The 13,548-nt window shown below is 44.3% G+C and overlaps 1 protein-coding gene across 2 annotated transcripts; it reads left to right on the forward strand.

Moving 5' to 3' along the window:
• The first annotated feature begins 352 nt into the window (after positions 1 to 352).
• On the forward strand, positions 353 to 9,239 carry MRPL12 (mitochondrial ribosomal protein L12). 2 transcript variants are annotated; one of them, XM_085858279.1, is made up of 6 exons: positions 353 to 504; positions 598 to 656; positions 687 to 814; positions 5,416 to 5,496; positions 5,692 to 5,826; positions 8,932 to 9,239. In XM_085858279.1, exons 1-6 carry the CDS (start codon positions 458 to 460, stop codon positions 9,046 to 9,048), a joined length of 567 nt encoding a protein of 188 aa, XP_085714405.1. In that variant the 5' UTR covers positions 353 to 457; the 3' UTR covers positions 9,049 to 9,239. The 2 variants fall into 2 exon arrangements, with proteins under 2 accessions (XP_085714405.1, XP_085714404.1); XM_085858278.1 differs by having other exon boundaries at positions 354 to 504; positions 598 to 814.
• The last annotated feature ends 4,309 nt before the right edge of the window (positions 9,240 to 13,548 follow it).

Genomic DNA, 13,548 nt, shown 5'->3' on the forward strand with positions numbered 1-13,548 from the left:
TCGTGACCTCTTAGACTCCGAAAGACTCGATAGACCCTTCGAGACCCCAAAGATTCACTTGATCATCTAATGCGGCCCGACTACGTCGACCACCCTCCATCGGGAGACGAGCGTCTGTCCCACTTGGGACTATTCATTTATTTTATACCGGAAGCGCCACATGGACAATAAATCAATCGACATTTCCATTTAAAACGGTTTCATTGTCTCGATGAAACGTATAATAATGTGACGTCACAAACGGCACAGGAGTATAGATCAAGCTCGGCTGTATTTCCTCCTACTCTTCTTTTTTACACCAAACTTCCTTCTGGAGCGAATACAAAGTTAAAAAAAAACTTAAACTAATGACGAGACGGATGTCGGTGAATTTATAAAATAGTTTACGAGTGATTAAGTCGTTTGATTTTTGAGATCTCTGGTCGGTCCGGTCCGGCCTTCCGGTGCGAACGTCGGCATGGCCGGCGTGAGGATCGTCGTGCGCTCAGCGCGATGCGCTCTCAGGTGAGCCGATTGATTGTCCGGGAAAAGGTTCCGGTGCCACGGAGTAATATCCCCGACATTGAACGTCATCTCCCCTTTCCCTCTTCTCTGAAGCGCGACCCTCCGACCTTCGCGCCTCTGTCGGCGATGCCTTGGCCTAACTGCGCTGGAGACCCCCACGCTGGACGCCCCCACGCTGGACGCCCCCACGCTGGACGCCCCCACGCTGGACGGAGCGAGCAAGCAGTATTCGGCGAAGATTCATCGCCTGGCGGATGAAGTGGCGTCCTTGACGTTGCTGGAGGTTGCGGACCTCAATGAGCTCCTGAGGGTGTGTCGGTGTGCTGATTAATCTGGGGGCAGTGGAGCAGACATTGATAGTATTGCACTCATGCAGTGATCTTTGTGAATCGAGCTAAATTAGGGGGGGGTGGGGTAGTGGGTGGTGGGTGGTGGTGGTGCATGTCCTTGATATTGCTGTCATTTTAATTCTGCACGAGGAACGTTCAGAAGGTTCCAAGAGCAAATTAAAATGACAAGGGTTTTATCAACACCCCCCCCCCCCCCGTGAGTCTCTGCCTTCCTGCCCAATTAAGTCTCATGCCAAGGACTGCACTAGGTGGTTTGCCTTTGCCTCTCCAACGGTAGTCTGCGCAGGAATTTGAGATTCGTCGAAGGTGCCGGTGATAACTCGTCTACTCTTCCTTTAAGACGTTGGAATATTTAACATCCAGATGCAAATGTCAGCAGATGGAACAGCCGTCCGAAGTTCCGTCCGACACCTTTGAGATGCAACATTTTGCCTGGTAACTACCAATCCGAGATCCGACGGTTTATCGTCGAGTCTGGAATCGAACCCACACAAGACGGCTCAAAGGTAAGTGCACTACCTATGCACCATCCTGTCCGATTGATCGACGTAAAGGTTGGCAGGATAGTCTGCGCCTGAGAGCTATGCACACTCGCCTCTGAGCTGTTTGTCCTGGGTTTGAATCTTGACCCAACTTTAAAACTGTCATTCTGGTGCTCCGCAGGGAGGGGTATTAACAACATTGTGTGTTTCTTAACTCGGATGGATCTTTAACGAAGCGTCCCGTTTGCTTGCATAATTTGGTGGACGTTAAAGATCCTACGGTGTCCTCCAAAAAAAAGAGTAGGTGAGCTATTGCCGCCACCCTGAACAAATTCTAAATTCATGTCCCTAACAATAATTAATGCAAACCTTCAGCAGATGCTACATATCAAAGAAGAACATCAATACACAGGGTGTCCACAGATTACCGTTCCAAATTCAAACTGTAATAAAGAAAAAATAATGACTAGACGGGAGGCGACGATGGTTCGCGGGCATTATTGAACAATGCCACGCTAGGTACAATTGAGTTAGTGGAAGCTTTTGAGGAAGCCCTACTGTAAAAACCTATCTCTTCCGTCAAAATTGACCAAATCAAATCGGATTTTTTATATGTTGTACTTATTGACATTACGCACAGCTTCAAGGAAATGAAATTGAGAGAAAAAAATTAAAAATAAATAAAAAGTTCAAGTGGACATGGCTCCGCCCACAAGGGGCGTGGGACGCCCCTCATAAAAAAAGACACGAGACCATGATATCTAGCTTGTGTCCAAGTTTCATCAAGATCGCATCAAACGTCACGGAGCTATGCTCTGGAGAGAGTCACAAACAGACAAACAAGCCGGTAGGCGGACAGGGGTAGTCGATTACCCAATATAACCTGACGCGATGGGCCCATTCGATGGGGAATGACCTGAGGATTAAGCACAATAAAATTCATGATTCGAGCTTCAAGGGTTAAAGCTGCAGATTGTTTTTTCGTTAAAATACCCCCACATTTAGAGGTTTTTCGGCCATTGCTAGGCAACGGAGGGGTCCATAGCAACAGTTCTTTCTCACACATAACTAGGACATACCATGAACCTACCATACCAGTTTCATGTATATCTGACTCATAGTTTCTGAGATATAACGAACTTCGTTTTTTTATTGTTTTCGACCAGGGTTCATTCAGTCTATCTTTTCCGACAGTTTTCATAGGATCCGGCTGGAAATTTTTGACAATATGGCTGAATGTACTGCCCACAGTCGCTCGTGGCCCGACTTTTGATTTTCAAAAAAATTAATTTTTGAGATTTTTTTTGAAAATTTCAAAGGTCCGTTGCTCGGCAACAGATGGGTCCATAGCAACGGTTCTTATTTGCACACAACTAGGTCATGGTATGAACCTACCAACCAAGTTTCATCGAAATCACCATTGTATTAACGGAGCACTGGACCGAACAGACAGACATACATACATACAGACAGACAGACAAACATATTGACGGAAATACTGATAATAAGGGTAGAAAAATCTCAAAAAAAAATTTTTTAGACTATATCGACTACCCAACAAGCCGGTAGGCGGCGATGGGTCGCCGAGCATGGAAACTATAAGCTCTAGAGCAAAATGGATGTCATATGGCGGATAGGGAATCACCTTAATATAATGCATATTAAATCTCATCCAGTTCCATCTACTAATAACAACTCGCTATCCATTTGAATGAAAAGTACCAAAAATGCGGTTTGAAATCGGAAATCCCCAAAGTTCGAGGGGGTGCTGTGGGTGAACAAAGATCTAAATCGAAAATCCGGCTAGATCGTTTGTGCACAATGTATTCCAGACGATTAGTGTGAATTTTCATGACCATCTGACCATAACCCGAGGAGGAGTATCATTTGGTGCGAAGGCACCTCCAGCTCTCGCATATTATCGATTTTTGCACTAATTGACCTTTGACCCCTGACCAGAGCGAAATCAGTCAATATGTCCTGAGGCAAAGTTGTAGTACTCATTGAGTACCATGAACCTGCAAAGTTTCATTCGTATTGATGCACTCACCTGGTCGCTAGGGGGCCTTCAATTTTCACCAATTTCCGTGCATACCCTAATTGTAGGGGGTGCTGCGGGTAAAGTATTCCATATTTCACAAAAACCGGAATATATTTGATAGAGCATCACCTGTAGATCATTCGTGCCAAATTTCATAACCCAACGTGGGATAATTGCTTTCGGAATTGATTTCACGTGAACGGTACCGATTTTGAAGGTTTTTCGATTGTTGCTCGGGAACCAAAGCGTCCCTAGCAACCATCACAATTTCCAAAGCACTAGGTCATAACATGTACCTACCACCCGAGTTTGGTCAAAATCTGCCCACGTTTACTACCAATTATGCTGATTACAAACAAACAAACATCCAAACAAGCCGGTAGGCGACATGGAAAGCTGGCCGACGCGACTAGCCGATATTCATATATATGCTATCAATCAAATTAGCACAATAAATATGATTATCACAGCCCTCTTAGTTTGCGCCCAGAAACCCGCCTTGTGAAATTTCAGGCTTGTTTCCAAAGAGACTCTAACAAATGGCAGCCCTGGTAATTCCATTTATCTATTCGCTAAAGATTTTATTTTTTATATGATGCTGTTAGACATTCTCCTTGGGCACAAAAAAAAAAAACAGGTCCCTCGGAGGTCCAGTTTCGGAGGTATTGGTTTTTTTGTACAGTCCACAATAAGTGTACGATGTACGATAAAGTATTTTAGTTGTTGCTAAGCAACGGAGGTGTGCATAGCAACCATTCATTTTTGTGTACATGCTAGCCACATTGTACACATTTCACCCAAGTTTCATCAAAATCAGACTCTTTCTCTTAGAGATATTCGCAATTAACCATTTCTGAAATGTTCGACATGTACTCGCCCAAAACCTATCTCCTCCTACAAATATTTTTTGTTAGGGCTGCAAGTTGGCATGAAGGGAGCTAGATAGGTTGCGCACAGAACTCTAAGCTTCGATTTTTCGATTTATTCTTTTTTATATTTTTTCGATTTTTTTGACCACTTTAAAGGGCCGTGGCTATGCCGTTGCTCGGGCCCGGGGTCCCATATTCGAAAGCACACGATTCCCAGAAATATTGGTCCTACCAACCAAATTTCATTGGAATCGGTTGAGTGGTTTAGCCCCGAGGCTTGACCAAAGTTTCGCGGACAGACAGACAGATGGAAATGTCCAGAATAAGGGTTCTCTAAGAGCAGCCAACAAACAGACAGAATTACTGACAATAAGGGTCACCTGTTTTGGCGACCCAACAGACACACAGACACAACAAAAATAGTGGTCACTGCTGGCGCCCGCGAACTAAAATGGGGATGCAGTGATGTGGTTGCCGCAAGTGGAAACATTTCTCAAAGTTTTATTGTCAGGATTTGTCAAGATTAAGATCATCATCCGAATCTGAATGGACTGTGCTCAAACCACCGACAAACATGTTCAACATCTTCACCACTTGACTTGTGCTTGGCCAACCTGCCCCCTTCCTTCGCACGATGCTACCAGTCTCCATAAATTCAACTTTGAGCCATCGAGTCTGTGTTCAATTACAGCCCCAATGATAAACTGTCGCACTCATGGCATTGGATATCTGAGTGTTGTCCTTTGGATGGAATGTAAACCCAGTTGTTCTGTCTGCTAACGTTTGATAAATATCCCACGCTACCTTTTGAAAATAGACGGCAATTCTTTGCCGGATTCCTGAACAAATTCTTAATCCCTGTTCCAACTATAACTGGGAACAAAATGGCAAACCACCCAGTGTAATCCTTTCCTTGAGATTGCTTCTACAGCACCGATGGCTTGGATGGGGTGTGGGTCTTAATGACACCTTCCCCCAACCTGAGAGTTGTGAAATAACAACAAACAGGAAGAAATGTGACGATGATAATGAAATTAAGTAAAGTAATTTACAAAGTTGAGATGTTTGTGAGATTGATGTCACCATTCAGCAAATTATTGTCAATGCTTCTTAAGGGTTTGACTTCGTGTTTGAGGGCTTGACGCTTCATTCGTGTTCGATTGCAACAGAAAATGCTGAATATTCCAGATATGGGAATGCTACAAATGGCAGGAGCATCAACTCGGCCTGCTGAGGGAGCTGCCGAGGCGGTGAGTTGTGTGGGGGGGGGGCAGTGTTATGTTTTTGCTGCATTGTCTAGCTTCCAGTACCACTTGCAGGTGTAAACATGGCATTAGACGGAATGAAAAGATGGATATTTAATGGAGTTGTGTTCAGAAGGGATTAGGGGGGGGGGGACCACTTGTACGTGATGTACTCCTGAGGGTGACTTGTGTTTTCTGCAGGCTGATGACGAGGATGTTCCATTGAAGTTGGAGAAAACTCACTTTACGGTGCGGCTCACAGAGATTAAAGGTAGCGACAAGGTCAAGCTGATCAAGGAGGTGAAAGCTTGCATACCTGGCATCAACCTCGTACAGGTGAGATCCTGTGATGGATAACTGTTGGGTGTGAAAGAGGAAAAGGGGAAGGAGCAGAGAGAGGGGCAATCTGTTTTATCGTCGATACAATCAGGAATAACAGACTGACACAAAACCCAAAGGTTCTTGACTTGATTGATCCATAATGACAGGTGAGTGTGCTGCAGAGTTGAGGTTTTTTTTTTTCCTTTCATATTTTGTACGCATAGTCAAGGCTCATGGAAGAGCTCGAACACAAAATGGATCAGGATTCAACATAACAAGAGGAACAGCAGAAAGAGAATGGGGAAATGCCAACAGCAAGGCTGAGGGAGGAAAATAGACGGAGACGGACAAGCAAGGGATGCGGGTAAGGCATAGGGGTATGAGAGAACACAATTGGTGGACAAGATTGATGGAGAAGCAAAATTCAGGGGGAGGTGTTTGGGGGTGGTTTAACAGGTATAGAAAAGATAGCTTTGGATGAGGGTGATCTGAGATGCTGGTGAACAGCTATCTTGAACACCTGGAGGGAAGAATGAGATTGAATTGCTTGTGGTCGTTTCAAAGTAAAACAATATTGGTACATGTGGCATGGTATATAACACAGCAATCTTTTACCGGTTGTTCTTGTCTCTCCCACGTCTACTATACGCCCTATTTAAACATTCTAAAAGTCGTATCAATAAATCCTGGAATTTACTGGCCTTGATGCAGTGTCGATTAAATCACCCAACATGTTAACACCTTACATGAGTTATTCGTGCCCGTTGTTTGTGTCCTTTATGACATCCTGAAAAACAGCAAATTTCCTGTTTGGGATGATTTTCTATTATGTTTGATGGCAAGCAGGCAGACAGAATAAAAACACTATCTCACTCCTCTGCGCATGTGCGATTAAGATGAATTCAGAGACAAAGTATGGTAAGACAGCAGACTTGTTTTCCAATTCATGTTCAAAATGTAACATTCAATTTAAATAAGTTGTCCTTCAATCATAAACTGACATTTACGGACAGAGACACAAATGGACGGACATGAACCAATTGCTGAACCCCGCTTTTCGCTCTGCGTGCGCAGGGTAATTACTGTACTTACAAAACAGAAACTAATCTGAAGGGCCCACACGCAGCTCGATCAACATTCACTTTGAACCAGGTGAGATAAGAGAAGCAGACGGACAGAGGAAATCCCATACTTGGCAGATGGATGGTTCAGGCAGAACGTATGGGCACACCCTTACACCGGTAATGACAGACCCTGTGCCTATTTCTTTATTCTCTTTGCCCTCAAGGCTCTGGTGGTGGTGCTCGCCGCTGGCTGCCAACCATTCAAACATAATACCCCACGCATATTGACAGCATTGAGGCCCACTCAGGTGGCACCCATTCTGCAGTAAACGGCACCGTTGCCTGCCAAGCAGCGCAGTCCAATGGTGCATTGCATTGCTCATTGCCAGTGAGGGGCAGCCATGCAGAAAGGTCCGCCAACCAGAAAGATTTCTGGAAGTGGCACCTCCTCATGTTCCCCAAGGTGTGAGGGGGAGTGCGATGGAAAGGCGTGCCGTGGTGTCGACGCCAGGAATGGGTAGATGGGGGCGTGGGGGGGGGCGAGCATCTTTATTCCATTTTGACTCATTCTGTCCAGCAGTTCAGGAGTGCAAAGAAGTGAAAAACGCACACACACGCTTTTTTGAATTATAGTATGATGAGAGGGTGGAAAAAATCGATGCATTGACAATAGAGTGGACATGAACAGGTGGGCAAGGAACGTACAAGTACACAAGTTTGGTGAGTAGAGAATACATTGTACTGCTTAATAAACACAGGAGTGTCACGTAACTTATGACGTCTCCTTTTACTGGCTTGAGTCAGATAGCTGAGTCATGGAGAGAACGTTTTATGGATGCTAGTGTAAACACGACACATCAATCCGCAAGCTTGTTCTTTCACACTTGATATACTAAAGGTAATATGGATTAAAAAGGGATAAAAGTAAATTACAACATCAGTGGAAATTCTAAAAGAGAGTAAAATGTATGTATAATCTTATTCAATTGTTTCATCATCAACATAATCATCAGCCTGACCTGCTTCTTCGGCATGACGTTGCATCAATGTGCATGCTGTGTAATTTATCTCAAGTTGGAAAAAAAACTTTATGGTGTATCTCGATGAGTACTCAATATTATTGTCAATCCACTGTAGAACGAAGGCCTCCCTCAGGTCACGTTGGGGGGGGCGGGGGGGGGTATTGATCGGAATTTGCAATTTGTTCAGTGTGCTGGTGAGTACTCGCCAACTATTTGCAAAACCTCAGGATCTTTAATGTCCACACAACGACCGGCACTGACAGACCCGTCCTCTGGTGTTATGTCTTTCCGAGGGACGGCACACACATCTATGCCTCACCCTTCGTGTGACAGTTTGTTGCTGGGTCAAGATTCAAAGCAGGTTAGACAGCTCAGAAAAGAGTGCACAAATCTCGAAGCTATTCTCTAGACTCATTAATTTACCTGGAGCGACATAATTTAATGAAATTAAAAAAAGATTGTCATCCCTGTCGAACAGCGAATGACTAACCAATTCCAAAGTTGTAAGCTATTTTGATGACGTGCTGATATTGGCAATCGGGGTTGTTTATGCAGAACTGAAATTGCTGGAAGTACCTATTTGTGCATTGACCAAGTTCCCAGCAGACATTTTTGAGTTTTGTGATTATTAATATTCAAATGCCCAAAATTTAAACGGCACTTCAATGAGTACACCTTCCTTCCAAAGAAACGTTATCGGCTGTTCTATCTGCTTGCATTCATGTGTAGGCATTAAATATTGCCTTTTGAAACAGGAATGCCATTGTGTGCAGGTACCTTTTGGAGAAATTTTAAAATTCCTGCTCTAATGTAGGGGGTGGGGGTGGGGGGGGGCACCCAGAAATGACATGAGCAAATCGAATTTGTAATTGAACACTGGCCAAATATTCACTCATTTAAATGGATTGATTTTTGTGTGCACATGTTGCAGCATTTTGCCATACACACGTCTGTGCATACGTCATTATGGTGTTTTTTTAGAGAGCCTACGATAAAGCTTCAGTATGTCACTGATCGTTTTGTTTTGTCCTCAGGCGAAGAAGCTCGTTGAATCACTACCGCAGGAGATAAAAGCGAACGTGGTGAAGGAAGAAGCGGAGACACTGAAGGCTTCGTTGGAAGCAGCCGGTGGCGGAGTGGTGGTCGACTGAACTCTGATGGCTGAAAAGTGGATTCTGTTTTGTATGCTTGTTGTGCAGAGTTGTTGGTTTTTGCTGAGATTCTGTTCCGATTGTGATGGAAAAAATATCGTACATCCCCAAAAATGATGCACATTTCATGATAAACCTATTATTATTATTATAAAATGCTTTGTTTGGACAAAATAAAATGTCGCAACGGCTTGCTGTGTTGCAGTGTTAGTTACCTCTGCCACCAAAGGTGGATGGAGGTTATGTTTTCACCCCTGTCTCTGTCTGTCTGTCTGTCTGTCTGTCTGTCCGTCTGTGAGCAGGATATCTCAAAAAGTTATGGACTGATTCAGATGAAATTGGTGGACAAGTTTGGTGTGTGTGGCAACAATGAATTGATTCGATTTTTGTGAAGATCTGGATCCAGATCCAAATTTTAATAAGTTATTCTCCACCATTGAGAGATGAGATCAAAATGATATATAGCCTGTTATCTCAAAAGGTTGTGGATGGATTATGACAAAACTTGATGGATGAGTTGGGTCGGTGACAAGGACAAGCTGATTAGATTTTATAGTTCAGGTCTGGATTCAGATCCGGCTTATATTGTGTGCAGTTTTGGTCACCACAACTGTGGAAGGATATAGGTGCCAGAGAGAGGGTTCAGTGCAGGGCAACTAAATTGAGTCCAGGACCAAGCTACACTCAGCTATGAGAAGCGGCTGAAGGAGACAGGACTTTATACATTAGAAAGGAGGTGGTTATGATGGGATATGAAAGGTAGAGACAAAATAAGTGCAGAAAATTATTCAACAGAGTAGACTGATAGGACCAGGGGCCATGGCCTGAGCGTAAAGAAGAGGAGAGTTAAGATGGTAGCAAGGCAGGGGACTTTTACTCAAAGAGTAGTTAATGCATGGAATGGCCTCCCTGGAAAGGTAGTGGCAGCAGAAACAGGAGATAAATTTAAATTAGAATTGGATAAGGTCCTGAGTTTAAATCCTGCTCACCTGTTGAATTAATACCAGGTGGGCTTGACAGCCTGTCATCTTTCTGAGGTTGGCAAAATAAGTACCAACTTGCTGGGATGATTGAACCATTTGAGTACCCTGCATCTGAGTGGTGACTCATCCAGGATTGTGCCCAATAGCCCAGGAGATTGCTTAGGCAGTACCGACAATGTGCAGAGTATGATCCCAATATGTGGATGGATGGTGGGATACAAAATGTAAGCAATTCAGCCTGATGGAGGTATGCGCTCTACTGCATACCGTTCCAGTTAAGTCTGTCTCTGGAATATGCTCGTCTTCTATCTCTTCAAATGGCACCACAGCCAACTCCACTCGTAAGAAGGCTGTGCCTCAATTCTGTGTTTCCTTCCAAATATCTTCCCCAACCCCTCACTCTCGGAGTCTTGATACCCATCCTTCCCTGGTGTACCCAACTGCTTCTGGACTCCATGTTTTTTGCACTTGAGAATGTGGAAGTTCTTTCAACCCTTGATTGACTTTGATACGGGACCAGATTTGGGGATGATCTCAAATGATTGTGAGGGCATCAGCTCACATCACTCACAAAAACCTCTTCTGCTGCTCTTGCATATCCCCTCTCTGCCCTTTTCATCCTGTCATTTGTGCTCGGCCATCTTCCATCTGCTTATAAATCTGCCAACATCACTGCATTACATAAAAAAGGTGTGAAAACTGATCCCCTTAACTACATACCTATCAGGTTACTTCCAATCATCAGCAAGGTCATGGAATCCATCATCGCAGTTGATATGAAATCCTTCCTTTTCTCCAACAACCTCATCTCAGATCACCAATTTGTGATCCACCTTGGACATGCTGCTTGTACTCGCCCAACAATGGATGGAGGCTCTCAAGGTCAGACATGAGATCTGAGCTGTCTATCTGGACGTATCTCATGCTTTTAATAGTCTGGCGTCCTGCCTTACTCTCCAAAATTCCAAATGGCATTCAAGGCCCACACATGGCTTACTGATTTCCTCTCCTCTCGCAACTAAAGTGTGGCTCTGAACGGAATCCTTTCATCTCGGCTCCCTGTCAAGGCCTCAAGGCAGTGTTTTGGGCCCAGTTCTATTCCTGATCTTCATCAATGATCTCTCTGACTGAAAAATACTCTTCACCCTCTGCTGTGACATCCCTCATCCTTCAGACAGGCAGGCTGCAACCTCTTCCCTCTCTTCAGACCTTGACAAAATCACAAGCTGGGCAAACCCTCCGAATATTTTTCAATCCTGACAAATCTCTGCGAAAGGACCGTCTGGCAAACCCTTTCTTGACTCTACTTTCTTAACAATCGTCCAGAAGAAGTGTATTCAATCAAATTCTTGGGTTTCACTCTCAGCCATGATCTTTCTTGGCCAACCACATTTCAAAGTTGGCCTCCAAAGCCAGCAGCTGCCAAATGGACATCCTCCGTCATACAAAGTCCTTCCTTGGCACACCTGAACTCCGATCCACCTGCAATCCTTCAACCACAGCTTGATGGAGTATTGCTCTCCCCTATGGACTGGCTCCCCTGCTCACATCTTGCTTAGCTTGACACCGGGGAAACCAAGGCCTTCGAGATATAATTGGACTTATCACTTTGCCATCACAGATCGGTATGTCAGTTATCTTTGTCTTCTACCACCTCCTTTCTGATGTTGCACCCTCATGCCCACATTTTATTTTGTTTCCATCGTCGAGGCTCGTGGAAGAGCTAATACTCGAACACTGGATGGATCAGGAACAGTGGAGAAAGGGGGGAAACAGCAAAGCTGATGGCCAAGATAGAGGGAGATGGACAATAAAGGATATGGGGACAGCAGGACAGGATGCATGGGGTGGACAAGATGGATACAGGAGACTCCAAGGAGGGAAAACTGTACATTTGGAAGGAGGGTTGGGGGCTGGGGGAGGTTACGAAGGTAGAAAAGATCATCGTATTAGATTGGGGATAATCTGAGATGGTGGTGAACGGCTGTCTTGAAGACCCGGAGGGAAGAATGAGACTGAAGAGAATGGGGAGGTTGGTTCCACAGGTGGTGTGGAAGTCTCCCACTGTGAAGCTGTCTATGGGTGGGGAAAAAAGGAACAAATGAGTGGAGGTGAACAGTGATCCTGGATTTAAGTAGTTTCACCTGAAGGGGGGTGATGGTGGACTGTGTGTGCCCTGCAGAAACGTGGTGGTGGGGGGGGGGGGACAAAGCAAGGAAAGATCTTCATAAATTACCTCCGACTCTGGAAATCCTCATCAATGATCATTCTGACTGGAAAATCCTCTTTATTATCTTGCCAAAACGAAGTTTTTGCAAGATATGTTAGTCAGCTTGTATGTTTTTATATTTTTTTTTTTGTCTGTAATCACGTATCGATCACTCTGCAGAGCACAGTTATCATTGGAAAATTTTGTAACTTCGCATATCAGAGGCCTATAGAGGTCCCTTTCAGTGCACAAAATTTTGAAGGTCAAGGTCAAAGGTCAAGGTCACTTTGTCGCAAATCAGGGGAGTCGACGAAACCCTTATTTTTTGAGTAATTTTGATCGGATCGTCTTCAAACTTCATGGGAATATAGGTCATGGTCTGGCGCTCAGCTGATTAATTTTTGGTGGCGATCGGCCTTGACCTTCATGGTTAGCGCTGGAGGTCGAAAGTTTTTGACCCCAAGGTCAACTTTTGAAATCTTAGATACTATATCGAGTAATACCTCATATGAAAGCGCTTGATAAGTGCTTTCCAGATCTGTCAAAAGTTTGACGCTATGATGCCATTTGATGACATGACGAAAAAACGGATTTTTCATGAAAATTTTATTTCCTCAGTTCTCATCAAAATCTCTTGATATTTCATGTACAACTGTCCTGGAGAGATACCATTATCCGTACGAAAATATAAAGGTCAAAGGTCAGGTCACAAAAAGGTCAAGCATCAAGGTCGATGAAACCCTTATTTTTTTGAGTAACTTTAATCGAATAAATAAGTCACTCATGTTCACATTTTGGCAAGAAACTGGTCACCCTGGGGGTGACATTGGTTTTTTTTATTTGTTGATGACTTCACACTCCACCATGACAATCCTTCAGACAGGTAGGCTGCAACCTCTTCCCTCTCTTCAGACATTGAAAAAAAATCACAAAATATTAAAACACTTTGAATACGTCTTTCAAACCTGACATCCATCCATCACTCTCTCACTCTAAGGAACGTCTCTCAACCCCCCTTCACCTCCCCCATCTACTTTCTTAGCAATCCTCGACTTGGGAAGGTCAGGCACTCACATTCCCACCGCCACCCCTCCCCCGCTCTTCCTCCTGTTCTCTTTTCCATAATTGTTACGTACGTATTATGTAAACGTTCCTGTCTAAATGACGTCATTTTCGTTAAAAGCTTCGAGGGGGGGGGAATACCCTTTTGTACAATCAGAACATTTTCGATCGACATCTGCTACGTCACCAACCTCACACGACTCGTGACGTAGGGGTCCGCGGTGTTGCTCCGTGCGGTTGTGCTCA

Source organism: Eptatretus burgeri, chromosome 15 (genome assembly GCF_056783735.1).
Source record: "Eptatretus burgeri isolate ZD-2024b chromosome 15, Ebu_testis_v1, whole genome shotgun sequence".
NCBI classification, from domain to species: domain Eukaryota; kingdom Metazoa; phylum Chordata; class Myxini; order Myxiniformes; family Myxinidae; genus Eptatretus; species Eptatretus burgeri.

Bases quoted from the DNA above. Each gene is read 5' to 3' on its own strand.
- MRPL12 (XM_085858278.1), top strand. From the start codon at position 458: ATGGCCGGCGTGAGGATCGTCGTGCGCTCAGCGCGATGCGCTCTCAG. The intron at 5,497-5,691 runs GTGAGTTGTGTG...TGTTTTCTGCAG, and splicing joins CTGAGGGAGCTGCCGAGGCG to GCTGATGACGAGGATGTTCC. The intron at 5,827-8,931 runs GTGAGATCCTGT...TTTTGTCCTCAG, and splicing joins CTGGCATCAACCTCGTACAG to GCGAAGAAGCTCGTTGAATC.